This window comes from Gossypium raimondii, chromosome 6, assembly GCF_025698545.1.
Source record: "Gossypium raimondii isolate GPD5lz chromosome 6, ASM2569854v1, whole genome shotgun sequence".
NCBI classification, from domain to species: Eukaryota; Viridiplantae; Streptophyta; class Magnoliopsida; order Malvales; family Malvaceae; genus Gossypium; species Gossypium raimondii.
Genome location: NC_068570.1, coordinates 40,758,537 through 40,779,274, shown reverse-complemented (window position 1 = coordinate 40,779,274; position 20,738 = coordinate 40,758,537). Strand labels below are relative to the sequence as shown.

Below are 20,738 nucleotides of genomic sequence, written 5' to 3'. Positions count from 1 at the left end.
ACGAACGAACTCGACAAACCAATTCATAGCTTGGAAGAAGGCTTCTCGAGCCCCTCCTCCCTAACTAATTGATATGGGCCTTTCACTACTATTGGGTGGCACCGTCCCTTCTGCATGAGCGAGCGTATTACTCTCTACATCATCTGCACCAGCTCGTTCAGGATCCATAACTATAAAAGAAATCATTTTAAAATCGTCAGGAGTCGTCACACTATCAAAATATAAGTATGGCATGTATAGCTAGACTCTTATTCACACTGAATGTTTCGAGAACTGACTAAACCTGCTCTGATACTAATGACTGTAACACCCCTTACCCGAGACCGTTTCCAGAATTGAGCATGGGGCGTTACTTGACTTAACTTATTAGTTCGGGGCATAAAAAGTTACTTTTAAAATTTATTTCACTGTTCACCATAATGCTATGCACCTGCGCAGCAGTCACTAATTTAACTATAACTCGAGTTAAGAAACTCAAAATTGATATCCACAAATTTTACCTGAAACTAGACTAATATATTATCTTTTCATAAAATTTTAAAATTTTTTTGTTTAGCCAATTAGTACAATTTATTCATTAAAGTCTCCCCTGTTTCACTGCCTAACGGTTCTGAACTTTATTCACTAAAAATCAATTTTCTCATTTTATGATTTTCATATAGTGTTCTCACTTGTTTCTACGAAAAATCGACTCACTAAGGAATCTAGAAATATAAATTATAACTCATAATTATTTTTTACAAGTTTTAATGATTTTCTAAAGTCAGAACAGGGGACTCCAAAAACCATTCTGACCATATCTAAGCAAAATTCAAATATCTCAGAATATAAAATTCATTTACCCACATTGTTATTTTTCTATGAAAATAAACTTGATAAGATTTAATTCTATATATCATTCACTCTCTAATTCGTTTTATACTATGCTTGGTGATTTCTCAAATTCACGTCACTGCTACTGTTCCCAAAACTGTTTGAACGAGACTTTTTAACACTAATTCTCTATCATCTCATACTTGAGTCAACATTAAATAATTTCATAAAATAAATAAATAATTTCTGGAAAATAGCATCATTAATAATAATTATTGAAGCATTGTATTTATTTATCATAAACTTAGCTTAGTACAAAATATGGTCAAATCTATCAACTTAGTCTTCAACATTTTTCTTTCCTCAGTCTAACCCCGAATTTCATTCTTCTTGATATATAATAGCAAGTTTAGTTTATTTGACACTCACATTTATCAAAACAGCCCTCGAGTCTAACTTTGCCAAAGTTATAATTTTGCCCCTAAACTTTTACATATTAACACTTTTACCCCAAAGCTTGGAAATTAAATTTCATCCCATATTCTTATGTTTTAGAACATGTTGAACATTTTTCCCTTCTATGGTAACATCAAATTCCCATTCTAACACTTACTTATGAACATTAGGTTTTTTTACCGATTGTGTCGTTTTACTCGTTTTCACTTAAAATCGCTTAGCACAAATCATTTAACGTAATTTAAGACTTCATATTCTACCATAAATCATCAAAATAAACACATTTCACTTATGGTTATTTTCCCAAATATGAACCCTAGGTTAAATTATTATTAGAATAAGCTAAATCAAGTTACTGGGGCTTTAAAAACGTAAAGAACATTAAAAATGGGGCTTGGAATCACTTACTATGGAGCTTGGAAGCTTGAAAACCCTAAATATGGCTTCCCCCTTGCTAATTTCGGCCAAATGAAGAAGATGAGCTCAATTTGCCATCTTTTTCCCTTTTAATTCATTTTAATTACCAAATTACCAAAATGCCCCTAACTTAAAAATTTTCTATTTCACTTATCTCATGTCCATTTTTGTCCAATTTAAAATTTCATAACAATTGGACACCTCTAACATATAGAATTCAACTTTTGCACTTTTTTCAATTTACTCTTTTTGACTAAATTGAATACCCAAATGTCGAAATTTTTGAACGAAATTTTCACGAAATCATTCTGTGAAATTTTAGGCCATAAAAATATAGTAAAAATAAATTTTTCCTCATCGGATTTGTGGTCCAGAACCACTATTCCGATTAGGCCCAAAATAGGGATGTTACAGCACCCTTTAATTTTTGCTCAGAGGTGCAGTCCAGGTCGTCCATAATTCTCTCTGTGGCCTCTATCCAGTACTCAGTTCCATTGGCCTGGAGTTATTCTGTAACTGACCCTCGGCCCCCAGCTCCAGTATTAGGCCCAACGACCCTCTCTAAAATCCTTAACATGGCTTGAGACAATGCGTCATCCCCAGCCGCTCGGTCATGTGACCAAGTTTCAGTGACAGGCGACACCGGCGTATCGCTAGTGTCTAGATTCGTCATACTGCCCAGTGAAGAGGACTCACCTCGAGCCCCTTTATGGCCTCTACCTCGGCCTCTAGTACCCCGTCCGCAAGTACCTCGTGCGCTCATCGTCTAGTCGCGCTTATCTATATTAAAAGTTTTATGAATCAGTTAACAATTAGATAGTTATTAGCAAATGTTTTATGGAAATAGTTTCAGTAGTTCAGAGTTTGTTTTCGTATAACACAGTGTCTACCAATGTTTATCGATTTTACTACATTATTAGTATACACTAATTTGAGTTTTTTTAGCAAAATCTACCTATAGTAGTCTCAGTTTGTACTATCTATAGTAGTTTTTAGTACAAGATCACCGCCGGAGACTCAGTGTACCACACATTGAGAAAAAAATGTTTCAAATCATTCAGAAATCAGTGTTTTAAAAACCAAGTTTTAAAACCCAAATCCACAGTCGAGTTTTACAACCTGGCTCTGATACCACTAAATGTAACACCCCAAACTCGACCTAGACGTTATGGCCGAATCTGACAATGTCACATGGTAGTGTGTTTGAAAAACGTAGGTTGTGTTGGAAAACCATAACTTTGCTTAAAATAATTTTCACTTAGAAACATTTAAGAATTTCTTATTAATTCTAAAGTCGCGTTAATTAATCAATTAAAAATTTTCAAAACGTTTAATCTATGCGAAAGCTTTTAAGACAATTCGCGTATTTGTGTATATTTTGTTAAATTGTTTGATTCATTTTGAGAACTCAATTATTCCTATCACTAAAAGTTATAAAAAAACGATATAAATCCTAAATTAAAAATAAAAATCCAAAGAGGCCATTATTAAAAACCCAAAAAATAAAAATAAAAATATAAATAAGTACTAATTCGAATTAAATACGTCGTGTGGCCACCCTTGAGTCCTCTGTCGGACCGATCCGCCTATGTCTGGGGATTACCTATACAGTCAAATCAGAAGGGTGAGTTTACGAAAACTCAGTGTGTAATCCCATATAAAGCAAATAGACAGAAAACAATCACAGTTTGGGCCTAAGCCCTTTTCAGTGTCAAAAACAATTCCAATTTGGGCTTTAGCCCATCTTAGCACACAAGCAATCATGTGTTTGGGCCTTGGCCCATTACAGTAACAATAATCAGTATAGTAACAGATTATACAGTAGCACTAGACAGTAGTTGCAGTTGAGCTGCCAGTAAGTTAGGCTCGAAGCCTTTCAGTACACTTCCTCCAATCAAAATCAATCTCCAACCCAATGCAATGCATCATACAGTCATGTCATGGTATCATGTATAAACAGTATAAAGTATATAGCATGCTCAAATTACAAACATATATATCTATCTCATATAGGCATATAATAGTCTTTCAGTCATTTCAGTCAATTAAGGGTCTAGGTAAACTTACCGACCCTTCAGTGGGTTCACAGTCGACTTGGGCGATCTGTGCAACATTAGTAGTCAAATAGTAAAAATGGGCCCACAGGCCCATGTTGCAAGCCCAGGTAAGCCCACACGCTCGTGAGGCCCACACGGCCTAAAATGGCCTTGACCGTGTGGTTCACACAGTATGGCCCAATACTTCTACATGCTCGTGTGGTTAACCTATGTGGGGCTGACGCGCCTGTGTGGACTACATGGCCTAATTTGGCCCAAAACATGATTCGCACATGGCCGCTTCATTGATCACATGCCCATGTTCTATCACACGGCCTACCACATGGGCGGCCACACGCCAGTGTGGCGTCAAAAATCACAATTTTTGGTTTTTCGTCGATTTCTGTTTTCAGAGTTATGTTTACACACCTGGTTTGTTTGTGACGTAAAAACACTTCCGAGATCCCCAGCACCTATGGTCAACAACCAAACCCCACAATCAGTCCTAATTCCTAGTTAACTCGAAACCAAAATATTGACAATGATTCATTCAATCCATTCATTACTTACCTTCAAAATCGAGTAACCCCCAACTATAGATCCGAACGAGATAGGTCACAACTCCCACAATTCGTTTATGACAAATCTGAAAGACAAATAAGACAAAAATTCACATCTTCAAAGCTTAAAAGAATAGAAAAGCTTCCCCTAATTCACCAAACACAATCACCTTACCTACTAAGCAAGTAACGGCAGAACCACACCGCTCCAATGGTAATTGAATCGTTCTAGTGCTTAACCTTCATCAATGAAATAGTCAACCTATCACCAAAAATCCATAAACCAAATAACACCACAATTACAAAACTTATCACCAACGCGCAAAGGCAAAATGGAGATGAAAAATTGCGACAACAAGGATTTGAGAAAGAAATGGACTACTAGAAAAACCAAAGCAGGGAGGGAAGGAAATTTTCAGTAGTAGTCGACAATAAACAAAAAGAGGAGAAAAGAAAGGCCAAGGGCACAATTCAAAGAAATAATAATAGCCAAGAGAAAAAATAAAGGAGAAAAAATAGTCGACTGCAAGGTTGAGAAAAGAATCGGGAAAGAAAGAAAAAAAATAAAGGGGAATGATGGAAAGAGGGAGAAGATTTAGCCAAGGGAGGTGGGGGGACGTTTGCTCACCTTTTTCTCTAAAAAGTAAAAATTTAGGAAACACAGAATTCCACTCAATCACCATTACCCCCTAAATCCCTTAATTAACTCCCCTATCCCTAATTTTACACCCTAACTATCCACCATAATCCCCTTAACCACCAAATTCAAACCCCACTCAAACTCTTCAGAATTTCGATCAAACTACAACACCCCCATGGTACAAGCAGTAAAAATAAATGCCATGTTTACTCAAGGACTCAAACTCCAAACCTCCTGCTCAATTGCACTCCACTTAACCACCAGACTAGCAAGCTCATTCTAACATATTTTATCAATATTTATTTATAAGCCTACTGACTAGAGATAGAGGTTTATTCATTTAAAAGCAAAAATTTTCCCAAGCTAAGGCTTAAACTTGGGACCTCCCAAACACTCCTACAACACATAACCACTAAAGTTGACAAACAAACATACGGAACTAAATATATAAGGGATTTTTGGGGCGTTACATTATAGCCATGTTGATTTCTAGAAATTTTGTTGGTTTTTGGTTTGATTTATAAGGATTACTTGTTATTGTTGTGCTTGGGTTCATGAACATGAGGATGGATTGGCGTTACTTGCATAAACACGATTTTGCAATATTGAACTGTTAATTAGGCCGTTGAATGGTTATTCGTCGAAGTAATTGATGTATGATGTTTAGGAACTAAATTGGAATGGATTAATTGCTTATGTATGTTGCATTTCTGTAACCTAGAGGAGAGGTATCGATATTAGGGCTTTAAAAAAAATACCACTGTATTTTTTGAAAGTCCAGGAAGAAAGGATAGAGAATTAGTGTCGATACCTCGGCTTGAGTATCGATACTCGAGGTAAGTTTATCGATACCTTACGAAAGATACCGATAGTTTTCGATATTTTGAAATTGGTAAGTAATAAAATGGTAGCTTGGTATCGATTTTCATGGTGGTATCGATACCAATTAATGAAAATATCGATACCATAGGGGCGGTATTGATACCTATATAATGTTTTTGGGAAAATTTGTTAAGTGGTTCCAATTCTCAAGTTATGTACATTTTATGTTTGTTTGTTGTATGTTAGTATGATTAAACACTAAACTAAGTTTGCATGACTTGATATTCTCATAAATGCTAGAGTAATCAAAGTAAAACAAAACTGCATGTATTTAAATTTTGATAATTACGATGAAATCAATGTGAGACGGTGATGTAGCATCATAGTATTCGAGATTGGCGACTAGGCTGAGTATAGGGTGTTACAATACCTTATCATAAATAAACTAAAACCCTAAATTCTACACTCGAGGCCCTAAATCTTAAGCCCAATATCATAAACATTAAACATAGCATCCTAAACCTAAACCTTAAACCCAAAATTATAAACCCTAAACTTGAGAGTTGTTGGAACTTATTTATAGAAGTTATAATTAACTAATATTTTATTATGTTTAAATATAATTATTAATTTTTATAAATCATACACAGTTTTTTTATTACATGATAAAGTGTCGTGTCATCTGTAACACCCTAAAATTTTGATAATTTATTATAAGAATTTGTAGTAATTAAATCTCTGTATCTGTGGTTGTGTGCTCTGCTTCTGTAATTAGGGTTAGGAGTTTGAGTCACATTGTTAATAGCTTTAGTATTTTTTTAAAAAATAATCCTTTTCCAAGTGTTATGTAGTTAATTTCAATTCAGTGTAAACCTATGACAAGAATGAGCCTATTGGTTCACTGGTTAAGCATCTGTCTATATTTTTTTTAGTTCCGAGTTTGAATCCCAGGATATGCGATAGGGAACATTCTTTTTGCTAAGTGCTAGTATCTATGTAATAACCCAATTTGCCAGAGCCCGATTTAAATATAAAAACCAAGAAAAATAAATAATAAATGTCCAGTCCATTTACAATAAAAGTAAGCCCAAACCTAATACAGTCCGAAACAACAAACAACCCAACACCAAGCCCAAATTACAAAACCCAAACCCCATACTCAATCTAAAAACAGTGGCCCAATTACAATGTGGTCCAAATGCCCAAAACAGTTTCCAGAAACCCTAAGGCAGCAACAGTAGCATCTAGCACCGCAGCCAAGCCCCTCCGCACGAGCCGAGTCTCCACGCGCGCGACTCCTCCAAGCCTGTACCTGCATAACAAGAAAGGCAACAAACAGTATAGGCAACAAAATGACATGAAAATAAAAAAAATCGCAAATCAAGCAGATAACAGAATGATTTTCTCTTTATTTTCTTGTTTCATTACGGCTATAAAAAGCCACTGAAAATCTGTAAAAAGGAATTCAGAAATCAATAAAAAAAGTATTTCATAACACCAGTCAAAAAAAAGAAAGAGAAAAATAGAAATTAAAGGTAACAATTGATTTTCTTCGTTTCTTCTTTTCTTCGATTTGATTTATTTTTTTTAGTACAAAAAGTAAAGGGAAAGAAGAGGAAATTACCTTTGCCTTCAAATCCGTGTGAGAAAGAGCCAAAAATCCCTTTAGGGTGAGGTTCCGACCACCATTCATGGTGGGATCATGGCAGAGGCGCGGTGGCGTAGAAGCTAAGCCGAAACCCTAGCAGAGAAATATTGAGATTTTTTTTAAAATTTTTTAGGCTGCAAATGTTATTTTTTGGGGAAAAATTGATCTGAATAGTGGTACCATATGGTACCGTTTTGAGCAGGGGCTATAGGCACTGAAATGACGTCGTATTGGCCCTGACTAACGTGACCTGACCCGATCTGAAAGGGATCCAAGTGTTTTTGAGGCCTAAATGGGAAATTTATGGTTTTAGTCCCCTCACTTCTATAACATATACAATTTGATTTTTTTATTTTAATTTTGACCCTGCAGTTGTTTTTTATTTTATTTTGACCCAGATTGCAGCGCCGCGTTTTGGAGGATAAGGGAATGTTTCCCACTAAGTCCCCCATGTTATTCGCGTGCTGCATTTTGGCCCTCAGTTTTATTTTATTTACATATTTTCCTTTTAATTTGGTTTCAAATTCGATTTAATCCTTATTTCAATTTACTCATTTTTTAAAAAATTTAAATATTTTATTCTATTATTTTTAATACATTTAGTTTTAGAACTAATATTATTATAATAATTAAACTTATTATTATAAATTTATTATTGTATTATTATTTTAAAATTTTTTTATATATTTTAGGTTTTTCATGTATTATTATTTTTAGTTTATTATCATAATTACTCTAAATTTATTATTAATATTATTTTAAATTTTCACACACTATCATTTTAATTGTTCATGTTTTATTACTTAAATTTAACACATACTATTTTTACATTTATGTCAATTTGATATAATTAGTGTGTTTTTTTAGTTTTATAATATTTCTATGCTATATCTTTATATATAAAAATCTATATGAGAATATTTTATACTATAATATTATATGTGTATATATAATTTTTATCAAATTATTTTGTTTTTTTATATGTATTATTTGTTTTAAATATTTTATACATGTAATTTGTTGTTGATATTGATGTTTTAGATTTCCTTTCTGTTAGGATACTTATTAAGTTTGCTATATTTTATTTGCGTAATTTGCTTAAGTATTTCATTCAAATTTTTACTCACTTGCTTTTGAATGTTAATTTTAGTATTCAGTATAATATATGATGTATAATTACCATTCTTACATGTTTCGTATTGCTTATCCGTATTTATTATTTTTTAAATCATTCTATTGCATTTATGTCATTTAAGAGATTGCATATAACCAAAATATTGAAATCATTTTCATTCAAAGGTTTTTAAAACAACGTATATTCGATATTTAAAATTCTCGAGAGGATGGAGCCTTAACTTATTGGGCTTCGATTTTCTTTGTTGAGTTTAAGAAACCGAGTATTTCTTTTTCAATCCAAACATAAAATTTTCAAATCAAAATTTATTTTGGAAGTTCGAAACATTATGTCCTAAAGCATTGGATATGACATTTCGAAATTTCAAAACGATTTTTTTTAAATAAAAGTAAATTTGTATATCGTCTTTGAAACTTTAAGGAATTGTTTCCTAACTTATGGGGTTTCGATTTCCTCATTGAATCGGGATGATCAAACATTTTTACACAAAGTTTCAATAAAAGGGGAATTGTTTTTAAACTTTTTCAAATTTTTCGGCATTTAACTTTAAGACATTAATTAATCAATTAGGTACCGATTTTTGGGTGTTACGAGGGTGAGAATCCTTCCTCGTGTGTAACCGACTCTCGAGCCCATTTTCTAGAATTTTCTAGACCAAAATCATTATTTTTAATAAATCAAAATGTTTTATTAAAATGATTAATCTCAAGGTAACCTGATCACACTTCAAAAAAAGGATTGGTGGCGACTCCATTTTTGTTTTAAAAGTTGGCCCCGTTTTTTCAAAAAATTGGTTTTGACAATCTAATTGGAAGTTATTAGGAATTAAAATTTTCATTATCTTCCATTCATTCTTTTTTTTTGTCATTGTTCTTTTATTTTTCCTTTTTCTTGCTTCCCTTTTCTTTTCTTTTCGATTCTTTAATTTTCTTCTTCATTTTGATCACGGTCGTAACTAAGTACGGGTATAGACAAAGTCATATGCTGTTAATTGCATAGATCGAAAGGTTAGTAAGCAAGTTTCACTATCAATTTGTTAAATTTCGAGACTTATATTCTGAATTGGGTATCTAGAATGTATTGTGTAATCTCTGATAATTAGTCGCTTGGTTTCCTCTTCGGTGGGCGTGTCGGGAGTAGAAAACCCTAACTCAACAAATCGAGTGACCGTTGTTGACTTTCTAGTAAGTTTGATTTCGTTGAAGGTTCGTGTCGAAATCTTCGACGTAAAGTATTCTGTGTAAAATATGAGTTATTATCGATAAAGTTGGTTGATTGAGTTATTGGATAGTCGTTTTAGGCTTTGAAGACTCTCCTCGTTGTTGTTGCTTTGAAATCTCTCCAAGTGCGTGCCGAACACCTTAAATTTTACAAGTTTCTATTGCTGCAAAATGTGGCCATCGACATCATACGACCATATGCTAGGCCGTGGGGTTGGCCGTGTAACTCACTGTTTATCGATTTGGGGCCACACGGGTAAGGTACATGGACGTGTATCCAGGCCGTGTGTAGCCATATTAGTGTAGGGTTCACACGGGTAACGAACACGGGCGTGTGTAAGTCACTATTTATGCTTTAGAAACGCACAGGCAGAGTACATAGACGTGTGACCAGGTCATGTGACATGTTATTGGGGCCCGAAACCTATTTTTGAGGCCGTGAGTGTTGCTTAACACTGATACTAGCCTCTCCAATGTATGAATGATTGAATTGGATTATATGAGAACTGTCTGATAATCTAAGAATGATGTGTGAATAGCATAACTGTATGTGTACTATGATACTTATTGTGATGTTGAAATGTCTTATCTATTTGTGAAACGATTTAGAATGGCTAAATACATGCTATGGATATTTGTAGTCTACATTTTCATGGGTTGGGATATTGTGAAGAAAGAAGTAATCTGTTCTGAATTAGTGGCTAAGTCATAATGCGTATAAATTTGATGTTGGTGATTCGTCGCATTTTGATCTAGTACCTAAGTTTAATATTTGTAAAAGTGTCAAACGGACACTCTAAGGTTTGTAGGGTTGGTTGGGCATTGAATGTCCTTAACGGTGTGTTGGGATGGCCGAAGACGGTGTGTAGCGGATGGGGGTAGGAATATTGTATCTGAATCTAGTCTATATCGTATATGAAACTGGAAATTTCTTATATATATATAACTGATCTATTCTATATCTGAATTGAAATTACTTCTGTACCAAACTGAATCTTTGAATTCAAAACTATTTTATAAATGAGCTCTAGTTGAACAAACTTATTTTATGCACTAAGTTCACAACTAATTTTTTTATTGATTGGATTTCAGATGGTACTCAAACTTGAATAGGAGGGCGCCATGGGAGCTCAATCAAGCTTTTATCCTTTTTTAAATTATTACTAGTAGAAAATTTAATATTTTATGGTATAGTGATGTTTGGAAAGACTTTATGCTTAGTTAATTATTGTGTGGATATTACATGATGAATGGATCATTTTGACTACGTTATAAATGTGATGTCTTTAGTGTCTTTGATGTAATCCTCTGGACTTGGTTTGGACATCTAGGTTGGGTTTAGGGTGTTACATTTAGTGGTATCAAAGTCAAGTTTGTCAACACTCGGACTGTGTTTCGGCTCATAATGTGTGATAAAAGTAATTAGGTGGTAAGTTAGTATTTGGATTAATCTAGAAACTGAGACTTTAATGAACGACTAAGCCTCCGACGCTGATCCTATAAGTACTTTTGTTCTATTTAATGATTGTATTACCTGAACTATTGTCTGGTTAATTTTTTTGATGTGAATTAGTGAAATCATCCCATTGGATGTCTGAACTAATCTGTGCACTCTGACATTGTAGCTAGATTGGCATAATGAGTTCGCGTGGTAATCATGGATGCGGTATTCGAGGGCGTTGAGGACACCGAGTAGGAACTCTAGCGGAGTCATCCTCTATTGGTAGTATGCCTAACTTGGAGACCAAAGAAATAGTTGGCACTCCCACTACTAGGATGCAGTCCCAGGCTCAGACGGTTGGGGGCAATGTACTATCCCAAGCCATGATTTGAGCGCTGGAGAGGGTCGCAAGGACTCAATCGGTATTGAAAGGCTGAGGGTCAGTTACTGAATAACTCCGATCGTATGGGGTTGAATTGTTCAGGGGTGTCATAGGAGTTGCTCCTACTATTGCTGAATATTGGCTCGAGGTTACTGAGCATATTATGACTGATCTTGACTGTACTCCCACTCAAAAATTGAGGGCTACTGTGTCCTTACTTTGGGACGAAGCGTATCAATGGTGGCTGATAGTTGAGCAAGGTTCTCAGCCCGAACAGGTGAACTGGGATTATTTCAATAATGCCTTCCAGGGTAAGTATGTGGGGGTGAGTTATGTTGAGGCTAGCGATGCTAGTTTATGAGCTTAGTTTAGGGCGACCGATCTGTGGCTGAATATGAAGCTGAGTTTCTACGACTGAGTTGGTATGCACGGACTTTGGTCGCGTCTGACTAACGTGAGGTTTGAGGAGGGATTGAGATATGATCTATGGGTTCTGATAGCTACTCAGAGGGAGTGAGTTTTTGAGGTCCTAGTTGACAAAGCAAAGATAGTGGAAGAAGTGAAGTGCACTGAGTATGAACGGTGTGATCGTGAGAAGGATCAAAGCAAGATTAAAAGGGATTCAGCTCCCTCTGGTTTTGGGCAGCGCCCTAAGAAGTGCGCAAGATTTGAGAGGCACCCGAGGGCTGAGGCACCAGTTGGAGTGACTGAGACTTAGCTGTGCAGTGATTGTGGGAAACGCTATCAGGGCGAATGCTGGAAGAAGTTAGGGGCCTGCCTCGGTTGTAGGTTGATGGAGCACCGGGTTAGGGATTGCCTTCGTCGACCAGATCAAGAGCCAGCTGCAGCACACACTCTGACTCTGGATTCTGTTCAGTCTCTAAGAGTGGTTCAACAACCATCGAGAAGTCGTATTATTGGTAGGGGTGGTAATGGATCTGGGAGAAGACATAGAGTACTGGATAGAGGTGCAGGTTAGACTAAGGCTCGTCAGCTGACTCTAGTATATATGGCGCAACGCCGCAAGGACAGCGATGATGCTGATGTCATTGTATCTTTTTTCTTTATTCATTCTGTAATGTACTATGTTCTTAATGATATTGGCTCTACTCACTGATATATAACTAGTGTTGTTTCTGCAAATCTGGGTTTAATTGCTGAAAATATTGCTAGAGAGTTTTCTGTAATTAGTCCTATGGGATAGTCAATGTAGGTTGATAGAGTATACAGGTGAGTACCTTTAGATCTCCAAGGTATGGTATTTCCAGCTGATCTGATGGAGTTATCCTTTAATGAGTTTGATTTGATTATGGGAATAGATTGGCTCGTAGAGTATCAGGTCAATCTAGATTGTAAAACCAATAGAGTTACTCTGAGAACGGTTGAGAATGATGAGGTGGCCATGGTTGGTAAGCGCCGAGATTACCTCTCTAATGTAATCTCCACTCTTGTAGTAGATAAATTAGTCCGAAAGGGGTGTGAGGCATACCCTGTCTACATATTCGATTTTGTTCTCACAAAGCTTTCTGTGAGAGATATTCGCACCGTGAAGGTATTCCCAGATGTCTTTCCTAAAGAATTGTGCAGGATTTCTCCGGATCAAGGGTGGAATTTGGTCTTAATCTGTTACCAAGTACGGCTCCAGTGTCCATTGCACCCTATCGCATAGCACTGAAAGAGATGACCGAGCTAAAAGCGCAGCTTCAAGAACTTCTCAACAGGGGGTTTATCCGGCTGAGCGTGTCTCCGTGGGGGGCACCTGTACTATTTGTTAAAAATAAAGATGGGTTGATGAGAATGTGCATAGACTATAGACAGTTGAACAAGTTGACAATCAAGAATAAGTACCTGTTACCGAGGATTGACTACTTGTTTGATTAGTTTCGAGGAGCATCTGTATTCTCCAAAATCAGTCTACACTCTGGTTACCATCAGCTTAAGGTCAAAGAGACTGATGTGTACAAAACTGCCTTCAGGACTTGTTACGGGCATTAAGAGTTCCAAGTGATGCCTTTCAGTTTGACAAATACCCCGATAACGCTTATGGATTTAATGAATCGGGTGTTTCAACCATACTTGAACCAATTTGTAGTGGGTTTTATCGATGATATCCTGATCTACTTTAAAACTAAAACTGAGCATGATAATCATCTTTCCATTGTACTTCATATACTCTGAGAAAAATAGTTGTATGCCAAGTTCATCATGTGCGAGTTTTGGTTACAGGAAGTCAATTTTCTGGATCCAAGTTGATCCCAAGAAAATAGAAGCTACTGTTGAGTGGAAACAACTAAAAAATGTATCTGAGCTTCGTAGCTTCCTGGGTTTAGGTTACTTCCGAAGGTTTGTCGAATGATTTTCTCTGATTGCGTTTCCTCTGACGAAGCTACTACGTAAGAATGCTCTGTTCGTGTGGTCTGAGGCACAATAGTCTAGTTTTGATAAGTTTAAGTTCGTTCTAAAACAAGCTCTTATCTTAGTTCAACTGAAATTGGGTCAGACGTTTGTGGAATAAAGTGATGCGTCTCATGTCGGGTTAGGACGTGTTCTGATGCAAGACGATAAAGTGGTTGCTTATGCATCACTACAGCTTAAGACACACGAAGGTAACTACCCTACTCAAGATCTTGAGCTTGTTGCGGTAGTGTTTTCTCTGAAGATCTAGAGACATTACCTATATGGTGAAAGGTGTATTATTTACACTGATCACAAGAGTCTCAAATATATGTTAAATTAAAAAGAGTTAAATCTTCGACAGCTCAGGTGGGTTGAATTACTTAAAGATTATGATTGTAAGATAGAGTACCATCCGGGTAAGACTAATGTGGTAGTTGATGCCCTTAGCCGTAGAGCAGTGATTGATTTGAGAGCAATGTTAGCTCGTCTGAGTTTAGTTAAGGATAGTGGGGTATTAGCGGAAGTACGGGTGAAACCAATTTGGATTGAGCAGATTTGGGCTAAACAGTTGAACGATAAATCTTTAGTTCAACGATTGCAACATGTTGGTTTGAATGAGACTTCCGATCTCAGCTTGAATAGCGATGATGTGTTGTGTTTTAAAGGTCAGATTTGCGTACCTAGTGATAAAAAGTTGAGACAGTCGATTTTACAAGAAGTGCATAGTAATCTCTATGCTATGCATCCTGGTGGGAACAAAATGTATCGGAACCTTTGAGAACTCTATTGGTGGACCGGATTGAAGTAGGAGGTAGTCGCTTTTGTGTCCCACTGTCTGACATGCCAAAAGGTTAAGGCCGAACATCAGTTACCTTCTGGTCTACTTCAACCAGTTAAAATTCCTCAGTTTGAAGTGGGAGTGGTTAATGATAGATTTTGTTAGTGGGTTGCTTTTAACCCCTATCAAGAAAGATTTGATTTGGGTCATCGTTGATCGATTGACCAAATCCATCCACTTCATACCCATCCGGACAGATTACTCCTTATAGAAGTTAGTTAAACTGTACATCGCTGAAATTGTGAGATTACATGGAATCCCAGTCTCAATCATCTTTGATAGAGATCCACAATTCACATTTCAGTTCTAGAAGAAACTCCATGACGCCTTAGGCACCTGACTTAATTTCAACACTACGTATCACCCTCAGACCGCCGAACAGTCTAAGCGAGTTATTCAGATCCTAAAGGATATGCTTTGGGGTTGTGTGATAGACTTCAAGGGCAGTTGGGAGGAGTACCTACCATTGGCAGAGTTTGCATACAATAACACCTTTCAGTCTAGTATTCAGATGGCACCATCCGAGGCCTTGTAAGGTCGTAAGTGTCGTACTCTATTATGTTGGACAAAATTAAGTGAACGCCGGGTTCTAGGTCCTGTGATAGTTTTTGAAACTAAAAATACTGTGAAAGTAATTCGGGGTCATCTGAAAGTGACATCTGATCGACATAAGTCTTATGCTGATTTAAAAAGAAAGGACATCGAGTTTTATGTAGGTGATCAGGTATTCCTGACGGTATCACAGTGGAAAAAGTCTTTCGATTTATACGCAAAGGCAATCTGAGCCAGGAGTTCATTGGGCCTTACCGTATCTTGATGCGTGTCGAACCAGTTGCATACCAGTTAGAATTACCGCTGGAGCTGAAATGAATTCATGATGTGTTTTATGTCTCAATGCTGAGAAAGTATCGGTTGGATCCGTCGCATATTGTTCCTATTGACAAGATTGAATTGAGATCGGATTTAACATTCGAAGAGAAACCTGTCTAGATTTTGGAACGTGATGTTAAGGTACCGAGGAAGAAAATTGTTCCTCTAGTAAAAGTTTTATGGCGGAACCATGGTACTAAGGAGGCCACGTGGGAGCTTGAAGAATTGATCTGATGGCAGTATTTGTATCTATTTGAGTCAAGTAAATTTCGAGGTCGAAATTTTTTTAGGGGGAGAGAGTTGTAACGCCCCAAAATTTCCAGTATTTAATTGTGAGAATTTGTCGTAATTAAGTCTCTGTATCTGTGTTTATGTGCTCTGCTTTTGTGATTAGGGTTAGGAGTTTGAGTCGCGTTGTTAATAGTTTTAGTATTTTTTTTAAAAAATAAACCTTTTTCAAGTGTTATGTAGTTAAGTTCAATTCATTGTAAACCTGTGACAAGAATGAGGCTGTTGGTTCACTGGGTAAGCATCTGTCTATATTTTGTTTGGTTCCGAGTTCGAATCCCAGGATATATGATAGGGAACATTCTTTTTGCTAAGTGCTAGTATCTAACCGGAAGTTATTAAGAACTAAAATTTTCGTCATCTTCCATTCGTTCTTTTTTTTTTTGCCATTGTTCTTTTATTTTTCCTTTTTCCTGCTTCCCTTTCCTTTTCTTTTCGATTCTTTAATTTTCTTCTTTATTTTGATCACGGTCGTAAGTAAGTACGGGTCTAGACGAAGTCGTATGCCATTAAGTGCATTGATCGAAAGGTTAGTAAGTAAGTTTCACTGCCAATTCGTTAAATTTTGGGGTTTATATTATGAATTGGGCATCTCGAGCGTATTGTGTAATCTCTGATAATTAGTCCCTTGGTTTCCTCTTAGGCAAGGGTGTCAGGAGTAGCAAACCCCAACTCGACAAATCAAGTGACCGTTGTTGACTTTTCGGTAAGTTTGATTTCGTTGAAGGTTCATGTCGAAATCTTCGACACAAAATATTCTGTGTAAAATGTGTGTTATTGTCAATAAATTTGGTTGGTTGAGTAATTGGATGGTCGTTTAGGCTTCGGAGACTCTCCTCGTTGTTGTTTCTTTGAAATCTCTCTAGGAGCGTGCCTAAAACCATAAATTTTGCAAGTTTCTGTTGCCAGAAAATGTGGCGGTCGACGCCACACGGCCAGGCACAAGGGCGTGTGTCCCGGCCATGTGAGCCATACAACTATGTGCCAGGCCGTGGGGTTGGTCGTGTAACTCACTGTTTATTGATTTGGGGCCACACGGGTAAGGAACACGGGTTTGTGTCCAGACCATGGTGGCCGTATTAGTGCAGGGTTCACACGAGCAATGGACATAGATGTGTGTCTGGGGTGTGTAACTCATTGTTTGTGGCTCGAGACCACACGACCAGGGACACGGGCATGTGCCCAGGCCGCGTGAGTCACACGGACAGGGGCACGGGCGTGTGTCCAACCCGTGTAACTCACTATTTATGCTTTAAAACTGCACGGGCATAGGACACGGGTGTGTGACCAATCCGTGTGGCATGTTATTGGGGCCTAAAACCTGTTTTTCAGGCTGTGAGTGTTGCTTAACACTGATACTGGCTTGCCCAATGTATGAATGATTGAATTTGATTATATGAGAACTGTCTGATACTCTAAGACTGATGTGTGAATAATATAATTGTATGTGTACTATGATACTTATTCTGAAGTTGAAATGTCTTATCTATTTGTGAAACGATTTAGAATGATTGAATACATGCTATGGATATTTGTACTCTGCATTTGCATGGGTTGGGGTATTGTGAATAAAGAAGTAATCTGTTTTGAATTAGTGGCTAAGCCACAATGCGTATAAATCTGATTCTGGCACTTTGTCGCAGTCTGATCTAGAAGCTAAGTTGCGTCTCTATAAAAGTATCAAACAGACACTCTAAGGTGTGTAGGGTTGGTTAGGTATTGAATGTCCTTAACGGTGTGTTGGTATGGCCGAAGACGATGTGTAGCGGATGGGGGTAGGAATATTGCATTTGAATCTGGTCTGTATCGTAAATGGAACTGAAAATTGCTTATATATATAAATAATTTGTTCTGAATCTAAACTAAAATTACTTCTGTACCAAACCGAATCTTTGAATTCGGAACTGTTTTATAAATGAGCTCTAGTTGAACAAACTTCTTTTATGCACTGAGTTCACAACTCATTTTGTTATTGATTAGATTTCTGGTGGTACTCAAACTTGAATGGGACGGCGCCGCAGGAGTTCGGTCAAGCTTTTATCCTTCTCTAAATTACTACTAGTAGGAAATTCGGTGTTCTGTGGTATTGTGATGTTTGGAAAGACTTCATGCTTAGTTAATTTTTGTGTGGATATTACATGATGAATGGTTCATTTTGACTGCATTATAAATCTGGTGTCTTTAGCGTCCTTGATGTAAACCTATGGACTTAGTCTGGACGTCTAGGCCAGGTTTAGGGTGTTACATCATCATTCAGTGATGATGATTAAAATTTAAATACTAACAGTGCACCAAATATTATTCCTTTCTAGAATGCTTCGAAAAAGAAAATCCTTGTTTGAGTTTTTCATTTCTTGCCAGCCATCCATTATATTTAGCAATTAAAGAGTGTTGAATAATTAACACGTTTCTTTAACATATCTATAACAAGCATCGACCGGTTGAGAAAATAACTAGGTTTTATCTAATAATAACAAATACCCTAAAAGTAAAAGAATTGCACCCTCAAAATAGTATATAAAATTAGCTTAAATAGTAAAAAGAATTAATCCGAAACCCCATCTTGGTCCCTTTCCTTCTACTGGACAAGTTTAAACGATTCTCATACATTTATTTTCATTTTTGTCTTTTCTCAAGTTTTCGAAATGGGGTCCAAGGTCTGGCATATGTTCCTTCTCTTTGCCTTGGCAATGGTGGCTGAATGCGCCAAATTTGACGAGGTCAATTCGGGTATTCACCATCGGGACAACAACAGTCGAGATTCGTGCATTGGCGAGCACTGCAACATTAAAGATGAAATATTCATGGATTCCGAGACAAATATTCGACTACTTGCTGCAAGAAGATACATTTCATATGAAGCACTTAAGAGAAACAATGTCCCGTGCTCCCAACAAGGACGATCTTACTACGAATGTTCCACTGGGGAACAGGTCAACCCTTACACTCGTGGTTGCACTTACGCAACACGTTGCAGAAGGTACACTGCTTAGTTAAAAATATATCCTATCACTGATAATCAAATTTGTAAACATAATATATAAATATATATATAAATATAAAAGGATATGGAGTTGTAAAGCTTCCAATAGTTCTTATCTATATCTCCTTCGATTTCTTATTAATTTCTTTCTTGTTTAAAAATAATAAAGAAGAAGTAATCAATTATATTTTGGCTTCCTTTCGATCGAATATGTAAACTTATATTTGATAAATTTTCAATTCAAATATATATATATCAATGTTTTACTGTATTAGATCATGATATCATATCTTTAAAATTAGCTATGTATTATACAATTATATATACACTCTCAATATATTAAATATAAATTCATATTTTATATCTGTCTATTAGGATTGGTGCAATAGAGCGTCAAGATGTTAATTTTGTATATGGCTCGAATCCATAGTCCTTCCAGCAAACTGTAACCATTAAAGGTTCAACTTCTGCTACTAGTTGACGCTTAATTGGTCTAATAGGTAAAATTTTAATAAGCATTTAATTTATTTATCCACAAAAATATTATTGATCAGTAAGATAATTTGGATTTTTATATCCCATATGAAATAAAAGAGAATAATAATGCACAAACAGATTAAAAATATATTAAAAATATAACTTACTTGATGTGTCACGGAACTAACTAAAAATATAACAAAGACAAGTACATCTATCGATAAATAGTACAGTTACGGTAAGTACAGATATCGTATCCACGAGGACTAAAAGTATTAGTAATTATTGTTTTCCTATTATTTAACCGACAATTTGGAGTGATTGATTTAAGCTAAAATTACTAAATTCATTTAACTAAAGAACTCAATAGAGAATAAATCAAAAACATAATTGAATAATAACCAAAAGCAAAACAATACCAAGGAAAGAATTCACCTAGACTTCATCTATCATTATGAATCTGAATTAAACGATTTATTCTCTTGGTATCTTGATCCATAGAAATCCTTAATTTATGCTAATATCTCTTTCGAGAGTAAGAGCAACTAACTCTAGGTTGATTAATTGAAATTTCTTTCTAATTAAAACCCCTATTGTCTCACTAACTCGATCTATGGATTCCTTTATTAGATTTGATTCTAACCCAGTAGATTTATGTTGTCCTATTTCTAGGATTGCATGCAACTCCACTCAACTATGCTAGATCTACTCTTAAACAGAGATTTTTCCTCTTCTGATTTAAGCACATTAAACATGAATTAATATCCTGGGAATATTAAAACAAAAGATAAGCACACATAACTGAGAACAAGAATAAAGTATTTATCATATAAGACAGAAATCAAATAATAGAATTCATCATAGGGTTCATCTCCCCTAGGTATCTAGGAAGTTAGTTCATAATTGTAAATAAAAACATCTTAAAGACAAAATAACCACAAGAAATAAAGAAACTCATAAAAACATCAAAAGAAATTAAAAGAAGGTCTTCAATCTTGATGGAAATTTGCCTCAGAGTTGGCTCCAATGGTGTTCTTCGAGTTATTTTCTTCAAAACTCTCTGATGGCTCCCTCTTCCCTTCTTCTATTTGGTATTTATAGACTATAGAATGCACAGAAAGCTTAAAAATTGTGTTTTTCCACGTATTTGGGATGTGAATCGTGAAATCGAAACAGTCTCGCACATGGCCATGTGTCTAGCCCGTGTTTAAGGTGTCTCCCCTTATTTAAGTAATTACCTTTAATTCAAAATCAATAAGAATTTACATCATCACTATGAAAATCATACGAAAATCATACGATGAGAAAATTAATT

At 36.0% G+C, this 20,738-nt stretch overlaps 1 protein-coding gene across 1 annotated transcript; it reads left to right on the top strand.

The window, feature by feature from the left end:
• Window positions 1-18,529: 18,529 nt before the first annotated feature.
• On the top strand, window positions 18,530-19,104 carry LOC105771604 (protein RALF-like 19). The gene has a single exon (XM_012593033.2). It carries the CDS (start codon window positions 18,609-18,611, stop codon window positions 18,954-18,956), a length of 348 nt encoding a protein of 115 aa, XP_012448487.1. The 5' UTR covers window positions 18,530-18,608; the 3' UTR covers window positions 18,957-19,104.
• Window positions 19,105-20,738: the final 1,634 nt, after the last annotated feature.

Coding starts and splice junctions, on each gene's coding strand:
- LOC105771604 (XM_012593033.2), top strand. CDS start 18,609: ATGGGGTCCAAGGTCTGGCATATGTTCCTTCTCTTTGCCTTGGCAATG.